Source organism: Sinohyriopsis cumingii, chromosome 2 (assembly GCF_028554795.1).
Source record: "Sinohyriopsis cumingii isolate HCF-2022 chromosome 2, ASM2855479v2, whole genome shotgun sequence".
Classification (NCBI taxonomy): domain Eukaryota; kingdom Metazoa; phylum Mollusca; class Bivalvia; order Unionida; family Unionidae; genus Sinohyriopsis; species Sinohyriopsis cumingii.
The window spans coordinates 96,225,230-96,246,303 of NC_142962.1; the positions used below are offsets into that span (position 1 = coordinate 96,225,230).

Below are 21,074 nucleotides of genomic sequence, written 5' to 3' on the forward strand. Positions count from 1 at the left end.
TGCATGTAGTTTTTAGTTACACAGGAACTATTAAAGTGAAATTTTTCTTTCGTTTGTATTGCAATGTGTCCTCCGTGTAAGCTAAAATTGATTAATTAGACTTCATGCATGATTAGCAAATGATTGAAAATCAAACATGGCTTGTGGCGCATTAACTTATCAAGCAGGATGCAGCACTAGACTGATACTACCACTGAAAAGTGGCACCTAGTATGCAAACAAGATGAACTGTCGTGTTATAATGGCACGTGGGAGATCTGTAGGTGAAGTATGACACGTTATTGGAGTGGCTTGAGTTACTGAGTCAAGTGATACATTTCCATGTCTCTGTAAAAGAAGACAGTTTAGTCAGATTTTTCTGTTAATTCCTTTCTTATAGTCGAAAAATGATGAATTGGTTGTAGTGCACATTACATATCAGGTTGATTTACTGTTAATGCTGACAAAACATTTCATTTATCTACATTATTTACCTGTGAAACAATCCTGCCTGTGCATGTGGATCTAGTTGCATTGTCATTTTGTTTTTTTCAGTTGGAAACATCATGACAATCATAGGAATATTTTATGTAAATTTTCAGATATACTCAGTTAAAATTTGTTTTGAAATCTGAACCTCGTGGTAATAAAAGGTAAAAAGCACACTGCAATGAAACATTTGTAAATTGAGCAGGGTGTAGCATGCACATCATAATTGCTGTCAGCTATTCAGTAAGTCTAGCTGGTACAGATGGGTAAAGGTTGAGTTTCTAATCATTTTGATTAAATCATTTTGTTTCAGTTGTTGTAAACCATGTACATATTAGAAATTTTGGTAAACATTGCATCCTTACTCAAACACACACACTTTCTCTCTTTTGTGCAATGATTACATTCCTTAACAAGTTATTTCTTGTACAGTTAGCTATACTTTCATGAGGCTTCTGTCTTTATGCATTCAGGTTATACCCATGACAAGCAAGTGTTTGTTTTGACAACTTTTGCAAGTAATTGTTTTGTGACCTTTGTTCTAAATACAGTGTTCTGGAAAGCTGTACAGATGTCACTTTTTTCCGATTATGCCAATACCACGTATGAGACCGATTATTTCAATAAACTGCCTGTTCTACAGTTAGTGAAAGCACTAGCATTTGACAAGTAAACCATGTCCTATTTTTGTTATAACTAACAATGCCTAAAGTGGATGTGGATTATGTTAACAGTTCAAATGTGGTCTCAAGCTACCATACATGTGATAACTATTTCCCACATTTTATATCCCACCTTATTTCTTATTGTTAATTCATATATGCAAATAAAACTCTTTACTGAATAACATATTTATTCCGAATTTGTTTTTTGGGGGCACATATGCTCTGTGATATGTTTCTTCATTCCTTCTTTTAATTTAATGATGGTAATCAATGCTTATGTATACAGTACACTTATGCCAGGTCAAGTTGACTCGTGTAAATTTCATTGGTGGGAATGGAGATCATAATTTGCTTGTAGAGAAAAAATCTACAGCATTCAGTGATCATTCCTCGGATTTAGGGAGCAGTTCACTAACAAGCAAAGCATGTAAAGCACAGCAAAAATAAATTTCTGAACTGCTTGTTGATGGAGATGTACTTTGTGAAGCTAGCCATAAAGGGGGGGGGGGCATTTAATTCCTGAATGCGTGAAATCGACGGTCGCATTATACTTCACTTATCTTACATTGCAAATTACGATTGTAGGGTTTTAGTAATAAAATGTCATTACCTAAATAAAGTTTCTTACAAAACTATTATTTGGAAAATAATGTACATAATATAGATTGGCTTAATACCTGATGTTAATATTTAAAAAAGAGAAACTAGGAAAGTAAATATTTTACATTTGATAATGCATTTATTTCAGGTGACAGTTAGACCTATGCACTAATGGTGATGCGCTATGCAGAGACCATGGAAGTAGTGCAAAATAGTCATGTAATGATTTATTTTGTAATATTATGGCTGTATTGCTTGTTGTCACTAAAGTAATAGCTATCCCATCTTTTTCAATTTTCATTGCTTATTACATTAATAGTCTTGGAAAAATATTAACTACTTACTCTGGCAATATGTTTTGAAAATTGGCAACAAAATATTGAGATTGTCAATTTTTTTTGGCGACGACATTTTAAAAGCAAGGACCATCCCTGTAATGTGTATGCTGGAAGTTCAACGGCAACATGAGGCCTCAGTGGCTGGTTGGCTGTTGTGATTGGAGAATTACACTTTAATGTTTATTCAGATTATTTGAATCAAAAGGATTAATTCTTTTTCCTGGAAATATATGTGAACTCATACAGAATTCTTGAACAAAGACATTTCATTAAATTTTATTGGGAAATTCAAACAACAGATTATTGTTTGTGAATAACACAGAACTGTAGACTTCACAACACCACAAACAGTACAGTATATGTCGTTGTCTTCCATCTTGGATTCTTCACTGGGAATCGAACTTGGATTCATTAGAACACATCATTTTTAGGACTTTTAAAATTTAATTTGTGGATTATTCTTGGATTATTTTTGGATTTGATTCTTAAAACCATAAGTTCTAATTTTTTTCATTTTTACAGTATTTTTCCAGGGAAATAAATTATTTGTTATATTTTTCAAAGCGAGTGGCCGAGTGGTCTAAAGCGCTCACCATTACGGATCACTGCCATCGCACCTCTGTTTGCGTGGGTTCGAGTCTCGGATTCAGCCAATGTAGATATGTGAGAAAGCATGCCAGTAGCTTCTCGTGGGTCAGTGGTTCTTTCCGGGGTTTTCCCAGGTTCTTCCTCCACCATTAATACTGGCCGCCATGTATAGCCTATCATGTGCTGAAAAATGGCGTTAAACCCAACAACAACAACATATTTTTCAAAGCTTGTTGTTATCGCTCTATCTTGTGTTACTGTTTATTCTAGCCTAAGCACGTAACATAAGATAATGAGAATGAATAATTGTTATTTCACATAATTACTGTACAGTGTACTCGATTTTATTTTGTATGCACTATTTATGATGCAGCTATGTTGGAACATCCCTCAGTAAAAAGCTCCCTCACTTACGATGTAGGTTACCTCACCTATTTTGGCTCCCATGAATAGTGTTATACAGAGTGTGCACAACACATGGTTTTTCTTTGACATCATGGTGAGATTACCTGAAATTTGCAAACAATCAGACTGGGATACATTTTTCAACAGTGCTATATAAATAGTATTGGAACTTTTACTTGAACCCGACAGTAAGTATATGCCAAAACCCAGGAAAAACCTTGTTGTATATCTTCCCTGTAGCTGTTTGTTTGAACTGTCATCGTTTATCTGCATCTTGCCTGGCCTCAAATTCACTTAAATGGCCTTAAGTTCAAATCTTTAGAAAAGCTGCATATTTGCTTATATTACACATATATATTAAAAATGCATAAGAATTTTCTTAATGCATTCGAATTGTGCAAAACAATCTTTAACATTCAGGTCCAGATTTGGCAGCATTGTTCCTGTTCTAAGTACCATGTTGTATGATGGTGTTTTTGATCAATATAAACCATGATAGTGTTGTATGATGGTGTATTTGATCAATATAAACCATGATACAGTGTTATATGATGGTGCATTTGATCAGTATAAACCATGATACAGTGTTGTATGATGGTCCATTTGATCAGTATAAACCATGATACATTCAGTGTTGTATGATGGTGTATTTTATCAATATAAACCATGATACAGTTTTGTATGATGGTGTATTTGATCAATATAAACCATGATAGTATTGTATGATGGTGCATTTGATCAATATAAACCATGATATAGTGTTTTGTAATGGTGCATTCAATCAATATAAATCAGGATATAGTGTTATATGATGGTGCATTTGTTCAATATAAACCAGGATGTAGTGTTACTTGATGGTGCATTTGATCAATATAAACCAGGATGTAGTGTTGCATGATGGTGCATTTAATCAGTATAAACCATGATATGTTGTATTAAAGTGCATTCTATCAATATAAACCATGATATAGTTTTGTATCATGGTGCATTTGATCAGAATAAACCATGACAGTAGTGTTGTATATCATGGTACATTTGATTAATATAATTAGGCATATAGTGTCATATGATGGTGCATTTGATCAGTATAAACCACAGTATACTATTATTTGATGGTGCATTTGATCAATATAAACCATGAAAATCATTATATAATGTTTTGTAATGCTGCATTTGATCAGTATAAACCGTGATATATAATGGTGCATTTGATCAGTGTAAACCATGATATAGTGTCATCTGGTGATGCATTTAATCTAAACCATGATAATAGTGTTGTCTGATGGCACATATTATAAACTACAATGAAGTGTTGTATGATGGGGCATTTAATCACTGTAAACCATGATATACCATGATACAGTGTTGTGTGATGTCACATTCAGTCAATATAAACTACAGTATGGTATTGTAACTGCATGATGTCACAGCTGATCAGTATAAATCGTGATAGTGTTGTATGATGGTGCATTTAAACAATATGAATCATGATATAGTGTTATATGATGTTGCATTTAAACAATATGAATCATGATATAGTGTTGTATGATGTTGCATTTAAACAATATGAATCATGATATAGTGTTGTATGATGTTGCATTTAAACTATGAATCATGATATAGTGTTGTATGATGGTGCATTTAAACAATATGAATCATGATATAGTGTTGTATGATGTTGCATTTAAACAATATGAATCATGATATAGTGGTGTATGATGGTGCATTTAAACAATATGAATCATGATATAGTGGTGTACGATGGTGCATTTGAGCAATGTAAACTACAATAGCAGTTCAGATTATTTAGATCTCTTTCTTTTTCTTCTGATAATAGTTTATATTAAGAAGGCCTGAGTCATATCTGCATTTATTGTAGTTTGACTGACAGTAATAGTATTCGCGTCTAATTTTTCAGCATTTGTTTCCATGTCCACATTTTTCCAGATTTGTACAGGGTGACATGTATTTGTGAGGATTTATCTTCCTAATATTTTGTTTTCTCTATTTCTTTAACATTACATTTTTAGACCTATCTGGTCAGTATGATGGTGATGAAAGAGCAGTTCCCAGTGGGCAACAATGATACAGTTCAGCCATGTTCAATAGTACATGTACACATTGGGGCCATGAGTGGCCAAGTGGTCTAAAGCACTCTCCGTTACAGATCACTGCCATCTCACCTCTGTCTGCGTGAGTTTGAGTCTCGGATTCGGCTAATGTGGATATGTGAGAAAGCTTGCCAGTAGCTTCTCGTGGGTCGGTGGTTCTTTCCGGGTTTTTCCGGGTTCTTCCTCCACCATTAATACTGGCCGCTATGTATAGCCTATCATGTGCTGAAAAATGGCGTTAAACCCTACAAAAACAACAACAACATGTACACATTACTCAGAATCATATTTATTTACATGACCAAATATTTCATCATCATGCATCATGTACATAGCACAGTTTGTCACTGTTGAATATTACACTCAAGTCATAAGAAAGCAAATATACAGTACCAAGATACATCTTACGACAACTGATATATAAGGCCGCATTTAAAAATATCTTTGTTTCCCCTTACCCTACCCAACAATTTGAAGTTGGGTAGGTAGGTAGGCTAATAATTTTTTTTTCTCATGAAATTCATGACACTATAAACTGACACATAGGAAACAGAAAAACGATAAATTCAACTTTAATAATAATACTGAAATACAGTAACTCATGAACTGAAATACAGTAACTTGTGAACAAGTTTAAAATGTTTTATAGACTAGATTAGTTTTTGATAAGGGCTATTCCAATAAAAATACTCCCTGCAGGCATTGGCCAGGGTACCAATTTAACAGATTTACTCAAATTTTGAAACATATATTAAATGAGAGTAATTTCAATGAAATATAAAGATACACATGTAAAGGTGCAAGAAGTGTTTTTTTCCGAGTTTTTGAGGAGTGTTGGGTTAAGGTAGATATTTGCTGGAATAACCCTTAGTATTTTTTCTGACTAGGTCAAATGTATAAAAATGTTTTAAAATAATTAATAAAAGTATTTTAAAAGTCTTGAGTATTCTTTCTGACTAGTATCATTGGGTTCAATATATAATGAGACTTAACATATTTGCAAGACCTGTCAAAATGCACAAATATAAAGTTAGACATTGAATAGTGTCTCAAATATGCAGAAACATGTCAATAAAAGTAATGTCAGAACACTAAATACATGTAGAAATCTAACTAACAAAAAAGAAACAAACAATGCAAAACATCATTTTAAATGTCACTAAGAGCTGCTGGTTAGTTTTTAACTGGGTTTCGTTTTGGAATGTCCTTTCCAGATGCTAAACATTGCTGGCACACTGGTAGAACAGTACGGAATCTTCCAGTCATTTCCTGGGATTTTTCTGCTCCTATGGCTCCACAATGAGCACAAATATCTGGTCTGCCAATGTTGCTGGCATAGTATGGGAATTCAATGTGTACAGCACAAGACAATTGTAGTCTTACAAACACTTTTCCCTGTAGGATGTCTCCTAAAATATATTAAATAGAACACCAATTATCCAAAATTGAACTTTAATGTCCGAAGGTGACTAGACATGATACACAACAAATAGCATATAGAACCTGAAACTAAATCTGTAAATAATTATCTTTATAAACACAGAGAAACTAGTATAAAAAGATAAATGAGCAACTTGGACTTCACTAAAAATTGGGAGCATGGACCAGGAAACAGGAATACTTGTAAAATAATATTCACATTAAAATTTTAGTGCAATGGCTAGTACTAAGAGAAAATCACAGTTAAAAAAAGCAATATCTGACATGAAAGAGCATTAAAAACTATCTGGGCTCTCTGACAGTGTCAGACATGATTCTAAATCAAGGTAAGAGTCAAACCACATTCAGTATGTGAAGAGTGTATAGGTATATTTTTGAATAAAGTATTAAGGACTTGGATAAAAGTATAAAATATTAAATCATTAGAACTTACCATCAGGTGTGATAACAGAACCACAAGTATAGTCGTATTTCTCCAAAGTATGTGTCAAAGCTCTCTGGTCTCTTGCTGTTAGTTTCGTCTTAGCGTATATGCATCGTGGTTTTAGACACTCACAGCAGTTAACAGTTTGTCTAACATTCTGTCCCACAAGAATACTGTTTTTACAACCCTGTAAAAAGAAACATAAATATCATCACTTGTGTTTTAAGTGTTGTGTAGTGACATGCCCTCTATTTTGTAACTTATTATGTTACAAGGGGTTCTATTAAAGTTGCAGTTTCTTAAATAACTTTTTTATATACATGTGTTGTTATTATTGCACAATTTATAACTGTTAAATCAATACTTTATAAAACTTCTATATTTTAATAAGATTTATGAACATCCTTACCTGTTGTTCTTGTGCCACAGCAGCTACAGTTTGCTTTAAACTAGACGGCCTGTCCTTATCTGTAGTTTCTTTACCAAGCAGTTCATCAAATGGCTTGTAATGCTGTCCAGTTATGTCTAATATGGGGTCTGGTAACCACGCCCATTCCCTCTCTGGAGTAGGACAGCAACCCTCATCATGACATCTTCTGATCTGAAAGGAGTAATGGCGTTCACGGCAGTGATCAGCTGTAATAAAATACCAAGAGACATGAAAATCTTTTATTTAATAGAAAGGGCTGACATGCAGGGACATTTAACACATCACTTTTGAAAATGAGCCAATAAGTTTAAACTAAGGACTAAATTATGTTTGAGTTATGTTTCATATGAAGAAAAAATGAGAAAATGCACAATGAACGGGTTCCTGGCATAATGTTTAAGAGTAGTGCCCTGGGCCATTAAATTAATATTTCAAAATAATTCCTGTCGACTTACAAAGACAATTTGTATGCAATGTTATTCTATTTTTAAAATTTGTGTATATCTGTAAATAAATCATGATTTATCTGTCAATGTTGAGTTTTTATAATGTAGAAGTCTAACAAATCGGGAGAGCTGCATGTCCACTTTCAGTTTGGAATTATAAAATGCTCTGACACTCACCCTTGAAATTACGGACAGACTGACAAGATATTGCAACTTCAACCCTGGCACTTTCTGAGTGTCGCAAGCAATAAAAATGTTCTGTAGATCTCTGTACTTACCAATAAATTTTTTCAGCTGTGTTGCATGGCTAAGTTGCTGCTGCTGATACTTTCCAACTTTGATGGCAGGGTCTATAAGGGTCACTTCAGCTTCAGCCATTTCAACATCAGCATCCTCTGCTGCTTTAAATACTTTGAAAGACTTTTCCTTAAGTTGGACTCTCTCTGTTCTTGAGGACAGGGTTTTGATCATAGGTTGAACTGACTGTAGCCATTCTGTTTTAATTTGATTGTTTTTTCCAGCTTTTGTTCTGATTTCATTCATACTTCCGCATGTTTTCAGAATTGTTTCTACATCAGATGAGGCAAGCTCTCGTGCAAGTGCAGTGTTTTGGAAGGCAATGTTGAGAAGTGACATAATCCGCTCAGCCGGATTAGTCCAAGAGTGACCTGGTGCAGTTCTGCAGGCAACTAAGAATTCTAACCGGAGTCTTCTGAATAAAACAATCAATGACAACTTTACTGCTCCATATGTGACCCGATGGTCAGGACCACCATCTGTGTACATAAATAAAGCTGGTTTGTTCTCATTTTTAGCTTTCAGAATAGTTTCAAGCTCTACTATGTGACGGAAGGGGGTGCTTGCCTGGAAGATACTATCTTTGAATGTAACCGAGACTTGTCCCCTGTAGAATGTTTCTGTTGCATCACCTGGAATATCTACATCAAGTACGACAGAAGGAGTAAGTGAGCCTTTGCTCTGCACATCATGATCAAGACAGGAAAGTACCGAATTCATCGGAACTATGGATTTCTTCCCTCTTACCCCTGTTGAGGTGAAGAGATCAGGTTCTCCAAAGTCCAGCTTAGACTTGTCGTCCATACACACAAAATTACTAATGTCTCTAAATTGTGTTGCATATGCTCTACAATATTTAAAAAGAGCTGAACAGTAGTGATCATCTTGGTGTTGTGCACGAAGTTGCCTGGTCTGTACTTTCAATCTAATAGGTACTCTACCTTTGTATAACTTGGCTACATTTTGATGTGCATTTTTTGGAACAAATGCTAGTAGGACTGATGACTCACTGGGAATATTGGTTCCTTCTGGTACTTTACTTTTCACCTGCTCTATCATATCCCTAACAGACAAAAAACGTGAAATATGCTCTGTATTGTGTCTCCTCTCATCTGCAGCAACCATGTCCTGAATCTCCTTTTCAAGGGTCTGAAAAAATACATCGAAAGTGTCATTAGGTCTACCCTTATTTAAGTGACGTAAATCTACCACAAGATCAGGATCAATCCCCAAAACAGAAAGACGTACTCGGTTATCTATTTCCTTATTTTGATCTGCTGAAGCATCATTTGTAAAGGTTGTGTAGATAGTCCGCAAAATGTGTGGAGGTATAATGGTTCCAGCAATATTTCCGTACGCATTGAAGAACTCCTGTCTCATTTGTCTTGTGTGATATTCAGGCAGTTTACTGCGTAAGCTGTGCAAAACTTGGTTGTCTCTCATAAACATTTCCGAAGAAGACATCCCATCTTCAGGAATTCTCCAGATAAAAGAAATCGCCCCAATCCCTCCACCAGGGTCGTACCTTAACATATGTACTGGTATGGTCAAAGTTTCTCAAAATATCTAAATCGTTGTTCTGGCCCTTTAAATGGTTCATTTAAATGCAAATCTTCATCAAAGAAGAGAGGTTGAAACATTGCCATCTGAGATACCTGACCATCCAATCGACTGTAACATGGTAGGATTTCATCTTGTCTAGGACGATGTGCAATGGAGAGATTGGAATCAATCTGACGAACTGGATTCATTTGTAATTGTCGTGATATCTGTTTTTCATTTGCTTTTTCTAAATAATCTGCATAAGACTGTAAACATCCAGTTAAGGTTTCAATGTCACCTCTTATGGTCCAATGCTGTGTAAAAGGTCTTGAGATTAGCCTGAATAAACACTGGACTTGTAACTTCAGATCTTTTGCAGTAAGCTGTGGATGTTTTTGCTTCTTTCTTTTATAATCATTAGCACCATCAAACTTTAAAAACCTGTAAAAAAGGTAAGTTACAACAAAATTACTGAACAAGGATAATCAATCTCTGACAAATGTCACGGAAAAGTAAAGTAAGCAAAATGGAGGTTACTACATGTACATAATGGAGAAATTGACAACCGCAATGGTCCTGACTTTGTACAGGCTTAAATGAAACCGTGGAAGGTTGAACCAGATTTTATGGTGCTATAAAACCACCCTCTTCCATCGCAATATTAGGGTTGGGTAGCAACACAAAAGAAATAAAAAAGTCAAGTGTTCAACCAATTTTATAAATCTTATGACATTGAACCTTTATTTTAATCAGCTTACCAAATATTAAAAAGTCTATGTCATATTTTCCTTTAACGTGAGATAGTATTGCTTGCTCAGTTTTATCATTGAAAATCAAAAAAAAAAAAACTATGGATATTAAGACACTTACTATATTAAATTTCTCTAGAATTATGTGTTGCAGGAATGTTTGTAATAAATATACATTGAATAAAGATTAATCTTTTACTTCAATTTAATATTATCAAAGATAAACACCTCTCCGGGATGTGCTTGATTCTTGTCAGGTGGGCCGCTCTCTCTTCTATTGTGGACATGTTGCCACTTATGTACCACAAAGCATTTACTAGCACCAGGACTTGTTCAGATATACTCTGGTGGGACATGCTTCCAGGAAATTTGTCTCCACATTCTATCATATCTTTGACTATGCCGTTAAACAACTCATCTTTAGCTGAAAAAATGGAATAAAAAAAAACTTTCACTGAGATGGAATGGCCAGCTTTACTGATAGATAATATTAAATGAGATACGAGATGTGGAATAAGTGTACATGGCACACAAAAAACAGACAGCAGTCTTCAATGTGACACCAGTTACTGTTGGCTGTCTTGCAATCGTGCCCCATGGCAGATAAAATTCAAAACCTTGAATCTAATATCAACAAACGGATTTCATAATTAATAGACTTTAACACTGCCATATTCATTATGCACTGCAGGTATCAAAATAATGTTTTAATCATGTTTATGTATGTCTTTAATGTTTTTATTGTCTGCTTTTGTTTTGTATGTTATATATGTATAGTTTTTGCTATATTGTGTATGCTCTGTGTTTATTGTCGGTCAAAGTTTAAACATTTGTACTTGACAAACAGACTTTAAATATATTATTAGGAAGGCAGTAAAAATTCTAGAAAGATTGCAGTTGTCAGAGGGTGCATGAATTCATTTCTAATAACTGTCAGACAGATGTTTGAAAATAACATTATTTCATATAAAAAAAATTGTTTATACCAGTGAAACGCTCAGCATTGTGTCCTTAAGTTGTGGTAGCTTTGTTGCCACGGAAGTAGACATTAAAACAGAAAAGGCAGTCCGTGCAGGTGGTGCTTGTTGATTTTCTGTACTAGTAGTAGTTGAGGAAACATCATCCAACCCAACACTTTCATCACGGGTCACCGTAAATGTAACATATTTCAGTCTCTGATTAAACTCTTTCACCACATGCAGACCTTCGTGAAGGTCTGGATGAAAAGTCAACGTTCCATCCAGTTTGTCTGATAAACTGACGTTCAGTACATCTGCTTTATGAGGGCGAAAGTCTGTATCATTGGTAATGTCGTGATATACATCATCCCATGTACACTCCGTTGAGTATTCTAGTATTCTGTTGTTACAAATTTTTTTGTTTGATTTCCCGCATTTCGCGATTACGCTTACACATATAATGAAATCTTCTTCGTATTTTCTTTTGCCGGCCATGCCGGTCATGATGCTTTTCCTATCTAATTTAAACACCTTGCAACAAACGTTTTTCGCGCGCTAGTGACATCGATTTTGTTGACTGCATGAAAATACGGATCGCACAACGAAACGAAACGAAAAAACGAACTTTTGAACAAAACGAAAAAAAAAAAAAATACTATCGCAAATTTTTCAAAAATTTTTTTTCAGTCGGCGGATTTTAAGAGGGTCGGTCGGGTAAGGGGAAACAAACTTAATTTTAATTTTGGCCTAATTATTGACCACTCAAACTTTGTTCCATGATGTACAGTCAGTATAGCAGGTTCCATGATGTACAGTCAGTCTCTATTTTACCCTGCCATTATTCCACCTTAAAAATAAAGAGCGTGGGGAACATTGTCTCCTGCGGTCCTCAAAGTTGGCTGACAATCAGTTTTCAAAACACCAGATAGTACTTAATGCCATAGTAAAATGAGTAATGGTAATCCTATTTGCTTTGACAGTTTTGTCACTGTAACTTTTTTCATTGCAAGAGCAATTTTTCTTTTCATTTGACAATTATATTATTGTTATAAGCATCTTAATAAACGTTTTTAAAGTAACCAATTAAGGAAAGTCACGTTTGAATAGATGTGTCTGTTTCACCTCTTGTGCACTATTTTCTGTTCCAGATCTTGCCCTCATTCACCTTAGTGTTCACTCATTATCTACCAGCATTTAGTGTATGAATTTCATGCTTTGAGAGTTATTTTTCTGAGCATGATAATGAATCATTAAATCATGACTGCATTTTTGCAAGATTTTGCACCACAGAAATTCAGTCTAAATTATTATGAATTCAGCCTTGAAAATATGTTACACTAATGGCTGTCATTGACTTTACATTGCAACTCAGCATACCGCTGCAAACCTTTAATGTTTGAATATTTCAAAAGACATAGCTACAGCCAACATAGGTGTAGACAGGTGTGTATTAAAAAGAATAGGCAGATTTTTTTCAGTCTCTCCAAGACAAAAAAGCACATAAATGGACATGCACAAGGGTCTCAAATTTTGGGACATGGAACAGAAAAAATTGTGAGCAACCCATGGTCTTGTGTTTAATGATCAACACTGGCAAGATGAGTAGGATTTTTTCCCCCTCATTTTCCAAAGAATTAGAGCTGGGTACCTTAAAAAACTGTGTACCTTTGTATTTTAGAATGTACTAGGATATGTACCATGGTACATCATAATTAGAGACCAGCAATGTAATCTTCTGGGGCTGGGGCCTGACACGTTTTTGTTTAATCTCTGTCTGTCAATAGCTGGAAAAACTATTTTGCTCTGATTTATAGCAAAATAATGCCATATTCTATCCATGATAATATTTGAAAAAATATGAATTGAGATTAAAGAAGAGAAAATATTTCAACTTCGAAGGAAATCACAACCCTTTCTTCCTCCACCGCCAATTAAAAGGCCAGTAACTTGTAGTGGGATGATTGAATTTACACTGTAGATGATATTGTGAAAGATGTTTTGCTGACATTAGACAACCTGTTGATAAAAATAGGATGTGTTCATACTGAAATCTACAATTATACTATTGATATAATAGAAAAACTTTCAGTTGGATGCCAATGCCCGGGCAAGATATTTATCAAAAAGGGCCTGTAAAAATAAAACACACTTACTCAGCAAATGACAGCAGGTTTAGTGGCTTGAGAAATTACAGTGCATGCAGAAAATAAGTCAGATGATTAAAATTGTGGGATGATTTGCAGTCTTATAAAAAAAAAAATAATGTGCATAAATGACTAAAATGTGATGTAGGTGTTCTTGTTTTTAATCTGAAATTTTTTCAGAAAGTTGGATTTGGCTTTAATAAGTTTTGCAGTATTCCATTTGGTCACTGCATTGGCATATGTTACATGTGTCAGTCATGTGATTAAAAGATCATAAATTTAATTATATTTGTAACATTCACCTGTAATTGTGACGTGCAACATTTTTCTTTTTTGTAAAAAAGAAAAATAAGATAATTTTTAAACTTTATAATTGAAACAGATTGTTAATATCAATAAAGTCATAAGATTCTTCTATAATTTCTGTACATTCCTTATTGACAGAAACTACCGACATACTGATACAGTGAAAAGTACTGTGATATGTACTACATGTACTAGAAAGAATACTGCAATAAAACTGCAAGGTATAAAAGTTTTTAAGTTTGAAGCAGAATGTCTGGAAAAATTCCCCATCCATCTGCCCAGGGCAAGTAAAATGTTTTGTTAGGCAAATAAATTATGTATGAACAAAATAAGTTTTGTCCATTTCAATTAAAAGTTCTTTATTTCTTGGCAAGTAAATGGTGGATTTTTTCAGATCTCGCTTAAGCCTCCAGCCTTAGAGTGAGTGTCTGATTTATTTGTCGATTTGAAAGAGGGGTAAATACCTTTTCTCTGTGTGGGTTCCTGTATATACTCGCATATAAGCTGAATAATTTAGGAAAAAATAAAGGCCTGGAGGAAGGGGGGGGTCGGGTTATCTGCGGGCCAATGTCAAAACTTTTCTATTTTTAGGTCTTTTTGTTGACTACTTTAATGGCTGTAAATCACAATACTTTTTTCCATGTCCTAAGACATAGGTATGTCAAAAGTGTTACTTTCGCTGACCCGACAATTATTAGACTGTTATTCAGTACTATGATTAATTTTGTTATTATTTTGCATGTGCATATTTTCTGATTTTTCCAACACGAAGTTAAATAAAGGTAAATACAGACTTCATAATTCGCGGGCTGGTTGAGTTTACCAGGGAGACCATGCTGAACTATAATGTACAGTACTTACACAGTGCAATGCGTGCATAGCGTCACTTAAATTCTTACTGATTCCCAAACATATTAGATGCAGATTTTGCTTTATTCATTGTTTCGACCAAGTTGCATTCTTCCAGATATTATTGCAACTATAGTCCTTAATAGCTGTTTCATTTACGTTGAATCACGCAGTCACAAGTTACTCATTTTCAATGATATAAGCGATCCTACAAATTGAAGTAATATTTTTAGAAAAGTATGCACATTTAATTGTACACGGCACATAACCATCATAATTTACATGTTCATGAAGAGTGGTAATAATAAAGGCTAAAATTCTCATATAGTTCAACTTAGATCAACATCAATCAGTTTTAGTTTTGTGTTTTAGCTGAACAAACATCATAACTTTCCACACAATGGATAGCTTGATATTTCGGCATCTCATATGTTGATAGTCGGCAAATTTCTTTCGTTTTGCAACAGAAGTACAGGCCAGTTAATCATTAAAACCCTGAAACTGGCTTGTGATAAGAGGGAATTTTGACTGGTAACTATACAAGTGCATTGATGTGTAATTGCCTTTTATTCCTTAATATTAGCACGATTACTGTAGTTTTGTAAAACGGGGTCAGATGCATACCTATTAACTTTTCAAAAGCCAAGTAGGGAGACTGGATAAAAAAATAGATACTGGGACCTAAAATCAGGAGGTTTTATGTGGCATTTTTAAAGCCTTGTTTTCACTAAATATTGCTCGATCTTCCTGGTCCAGCATGTGTGAAATTCGCAAAAAAGACTTGTCTCTTCTCTCTGTGACATGCCCTATTTTCATATTCTGGTCAGCTGTGGTCAAACTGCACAATAGCTAGAGATTAGTCTAAATAAACAAGCAAGAAAGCCAGCACGACTAATTAAAAGCTAATCCTTATCCATGCAACTATTTTGTGAAACTTTTAGCCCTCCACCATGATTCAAAGAAACCACGTTCTACACTATTGTGTTACGCAAGCACCAGCAATTGATTGGCAAATAAAGGATTCCCAATTTTGTTGAAACTAAAGGTACCAAAATAGCCAGCCTCATGGTACCGTACATGTGACAACTATTTTCCCTCTTTGTATATCTGACCTTACTTCCTTATTGTCAACTCATAAAGTATTTAGTATTGTTTATTATAAAACATGTATTCTGAATTAGTTTTTTGAGGACACATTTGCTGCATGGCATGTATTTCATTTGTGCTTTTAAGTTAACGATGGTAATCATCATTGGTATATACGGTATGAAAATGCTAGGTGTCCACTCATGTAAGTTTCTTTCGTGGGAATTGCGCTATAACAGATGGAGTTATAGCATTTGTAGTGATCATTCTTTGGATTGAAATTAATTGTGGACGATTTTATTGTTGTGCTTTACTTTCTTGTTCTGGTTTATTTTTTTATTTTGTATTATTTTAGAGGTAAAAAAACATTAATTTACATGAATAATGTTTAAACTTAACATTCTATTTAGTGAAGAAGTTAATTCTTTATAGTAAAGTAATTATTTTGTCACAACAGTAATTCACAGGTGATACAACAGAACAGAACAGGACTTTTCTTGTTTAGAAGAAATGAAAATCAAAGACATAATGTAATAATCGGGAGTTCTCTGCAAAAATCTGGAGGTAAGCAAGGAGCAACCCCAAAAATCTGGAGTGTTTTTTCCTCCTGGCGTGGAAGTTGGCAGGTATGGTGTAAGGTCGCTTACATCAAAGCAAACTACGACTCAGCTTTTAGGGTATTAGCATCAAATCGTATTGTTTGTTCATTATGTTGTCATACTGGGATTCCATTTTAATGAGTTAGGTGTTTACAATTTCAAAGCAATGTAAAAACGTAATTACAGGTGCACTGATACAGAATGCCCAATGCAATGATGCATAAACAAACAGTAATCGAGTCAAAAGGGAGAGGTGGTGTTACAGCAACTCGCAAATGCTAAATTCTTGTCATTGTTTGATCAAATTATACACAAATCTAAATTAGGCAGAAACAAGAAAACAGCAAATTAAATAAATTACTTTTCAGACAAGTATATACCATTTCTTTTTAATCATGCACACCAACCTCGAGATAAGTATACATGTAATTTTTTAAAATATAACTTTGCTTAAGTAAATGCATTTAGAACTTGTGCATCTTGAGATGTCTCTGAGTTGTAGGTTGGCTTATATGTGGGTCATGCACTTTTTAGTGTTTATACCTGTTCAGTTTGGGGGGTTGGCTTATATGTGAACGGGCTTATACACAAGTATATATGGTACTTTTCTGTATTCTAACAAGTGATTTATTTGCTACATGTACAATTAATATATGCTGCTTTTGGAATAGTGCATATTACTTGTTCACACTCATGTAAAGAGATACGTTAATATGTTGAACAAAAAAGAATTATATATATATATATATATATATATATATATATATATATATATATATATATATATATATATATATATATATATCGCTAAACAAAACTGATAATTTCATATTTTACAGATACAGTGGAACCCCACTATTGCGCGATACTTGGGGTCTACAAAATTGGATCACGTTAATGTGGGGTTTTGCAGTATTTTACTTTTTTGAGAGAACAACTCATTGGCACATATAAATGTATTCATGTCTATGGTATATGATGAATAGGGTATCAACACCGTTTACTATTGTGCCGTCGTGGCATTCAGTTCATCTATAATGCATGGAATTCCACTGAAAAATTGCACACAGATTTATAATATTCAGTATTTTTTCCCCTAATCATTGTATCTTAATTCAATGTCTAATATATAGAATAAACTTAGTATCAACACCGTTTACTTGCCGTCTGATATCGTACCGTCAAGGCTTGAAATTTATCCATAAAATATGTAATTCCATTGCAAAAATTGCATACATATTTAAACTATTCACTAATTTTGTCACACATCATTATGTGTCTGAATTCAATGGAAAAAATTAACAGCAAAATTAGGTTAAGAAAGACGAAGCACGTGTACGGTTCATTACGTTACAGGATATGTGAATGGTGTCTGTACAAATTTCATTCTGCTAAAATTTTCTCGTGTGTTTCCGTCTACATTTATCCGTTGCAAATTTCCAATAATTAACGCTTGTATGCTTATTTGTTTGAACGACTACAACAGAATAATTACAAATCAACACATGCTTTCAGCGTTCATGTAACTTTTGCTTCAGATGTGCAGAGAACGATTTGCATTTGTGAACTTGCTTTTCCATAACGGTAAAATATTTTAATAAAAAATAGGATATTAATAACGAGTTCATAAACAAACACCATACCCATGTAAAACCCAAGAACAAAGTGCAGTAGGCCTGCATTGGTCACAAGTCACTTTTTAAAGAAAAATGTAAAGCTGAACGCCTGTACAATTTCATACCCTTTCAATTTCCAGCCAATAAAGCGGGCATTATTTACTGGTCAACTGATTGCGTCAAATAACACCGACAAGCCCATCAAACATGTTGGCAGCTTTCGTTTTTTGATGTTTATTAAATTGTGAGAATCTTTTATCAACCACTGCATTGTCTGCTGATTGGTTGTGTATGCAGTTGAAGAAACACATGTTGGCTATTGTTTGAGCAACGATGGTATACAGAATTAATTGAAGACAATCACAAAGACGACTCACTGGCTTTACTCATGGACCAGTAATAAGTAACATTTCCGATAATGTTTATTTTGGCATAAGACTTCAAGAACCTGGTGAAATTGTTACATTTCAGAAGCCAAGCCACGATTATATTATATTCGAATTCATAAGCGAATTCTTCCCCAAAATGATAATAAACGTTTTACACACCTCTTAGTTTAAAAGAAGTAATTTTTCCTGGTACAAGAAAAATACACGTACATGTATTTAAAATTTCAGGAACCATACCACAATCGTATTATATATCGTATTGTGTTCAATTTCATACATGATCTCTTCCCCAAAATGATAATCATTTTTTTGCGCAAAGTGCAGAGAACGAATTGCATTTGTGAACTTGCTTTTCCATAACGGTAAAATATTTTTATTAAAAGAAAATAGGAAATTAACAACGCGTTCATAAGCCAACCCCATGCACATGTAAAACCCGAGAACTAAGTGTAATAGGCCTGCAAACATCACGAGTTACTTATATGTATTTTTTTTTAAAGCTGAACGCATGTACAATTTCATACCCTTTCAATTTCCAGCTAATAAAGCGGACATTATTTACTGGTCAACTGATTGCGTCTAACAATACCACCAAGCCCAGCAAACATGCTGGCGGCTTTTTTTGCTGGATCAGTAATAAGTAACATTTCCGATAATGTTTATGTTTGGCATAACACTTTAAGAACCTGGTGATATTGTTAAATTTCAGAAGCTATGCCACGATTGTATTATATTAAAATTTATATGCAAACTCTTCCCCCAAAATGATAATAAACATTTTACACCCTATTTCAGGAACCATGCTACGATCATATTAAATTGGAATCTATACCCGATCTCCTCTCCATAATGATACTAATTTATTTATCCACTATTTCATGTACTTTGAACAAAAAAATAATTTTTCATGTGCGAATATACGAAATGTCGGGAGCCACGCCACGACCGAGTTATATCAGAATTCACGTTAAATTGGCATGCATTATAGTGGGGGTTCCACTGTATGTTGATTATATGAATTTTAGCTCACATGTATGAAGAGAGGTAAGCTGTGGTACTACACCTTCCCCCCAACTCTTGGCATTTGTGTCGGCATCTGCAAAGATAAAAGTATACACAAACATAATGTATGTACATCGCCAGTGAATGTGAACTATTTTTTCCTACTAGGTTCTAGGCAACAGTTTGTAATAGGTTTCTTAGCACCTTCCCCTTTGGGCTGAGTTTGTACGTGTATATTAGTTGTCCATTCGTGGCTAAGGTTTTCATGTTTAGCTCAAGTTTTTTGTATACTGTATAAATGCTGGCACATCATAACTTATATTTCATCTTTTACTGGTTTTGTTAAAGTGTTTACATTAACTCCTTACCACATGAGTTTTTGGCATGTTACATTATTATATATCCATACTGTGCTAACGGTATGTACATACATGTAGAAACACAAAGGATGCATCTTGAAAAGTTCTACATCCGTTTACCACTTTGACCAATATTTTCATGCTACGTCACTATTGTCAGAATTTGTATGAAAAGTTCCTTGTTTCGGTGCTGTTTATGCTCCTATCATGAAACTTGACGTGTAATTGGATGCACCACTGTTGCTACCACACCTTTTAAAACTAATGGAGGCCACTGGCCTACTTTTAATGCTTTATGTGGTATGATCCATTGATGTATGCATGCTAAACCTGTATATACTGTACATCCTAGCCTTCTTAGAAAGACCTTTTCTTTCTAGCCAGTTCTTCTGATCCATTTAGCAAAGAAGACATTAATAGAGACATAAGGATCTAAAGAAAACATTTCTTTTAAGTTAAGTCAAATCAAATCAGCTTAAATTTTAGAAAGGGACCCACAAATATTTTGAAGTACAGTGTTTTGAGAAGCTAATAACAGAAACTGGTTAAATCTTAAGCAATTTTATAATTATTTTTTTATTTAAGTATAGTAATTTCAGTGTTGCATCAGAATAATAGCAAGAAATATATATGACCCTTTTGGGCAAGAGGAATTTGAGCCAGGGCAGGTGATTTTGTTTCAAGTAAGGGATGAGGGATCTCAAGTAAGTACTGCTGGTCTAATCTGCCATGAATTATTGCTGTCATAGAAGTATAAACCAAATATTAAGCATAATTTTTACAGAAGCCATTTATAGCATGCATGGCTTATAATTTGATACAAATGTTTCTGATCCACCATCAGATATGGCTAGAAATTGAAACACTTGAGAAGACTTGCCCACCAGAATTTGACCAAACTTTTAGGAAACACACGGACATAAAGGGCTTTCAGTTTGTCTTGCAGATGATGCCAATCCAACATCAGATAGGGCTGCTGTTACAAAAACATAAGATACTTTGTATAACTTCTCATAAATTGAAATTTTAAAGAATGCATTGTGGTAATTAAAGCTTTCAGATGATGCGGATTCGCCATTACTAACAAATTTCTTCTTAACATTAACCCCTGGTGACAAGTAGGTAGTAGCCTACTGCCGAGCTCTGTAGCATCATGGTCATGCATGATACACTAAAGTGGGTGGTATTATAGAAAGGTAGACAGATGTAGCTCTACAATGATACCAAATAATCTGGAATTTGTTGTACTACAAAATACAGAT

The 21,074-nt window shown here is 34.3% G+C and overlaps 2 protein-coding genes across 3 annotated transcripts in view; one reads left to right on the forward strand and one right to left on the reverse strand.

Moving 5' to 3' along the window:
• The window catches only part of LOC149805422 (WD repeat-containing protein 20-like), an 80,575-nt gene that overhangs the window by 20,277 nt on the left and 39,224 nt on the right, over window positions 1-21,074 (forward strand). The gene's annotated exons all lie outside the window — the stretch shown is intronic.
• LOC149805423 (uncharacterized) lies at window positions 5,732-10,983 on the reverse strand. Its single transcript, XM_089949996.1, has 5 exons — window positions 10,732-10,983; window positions 8,194-10,195; window positions 7,449-7,675; window positions 7,049-7,226; window positions 5,732-6,584 (listed from the first exon to the last, which is right to left on the reverse strand). Exons 2-5 carry the CDS (start codon window positions 9,743-9,745, stop codon window positions 6,349-6,351), a joined length of 2,193 nt encoding a protein of 730 aa, XP_089806122.1. The 5' UTR covers window positions 9,746-10,195; window positions 10,732-10,983; the 3' UTR covers window positions 5,732-6,348.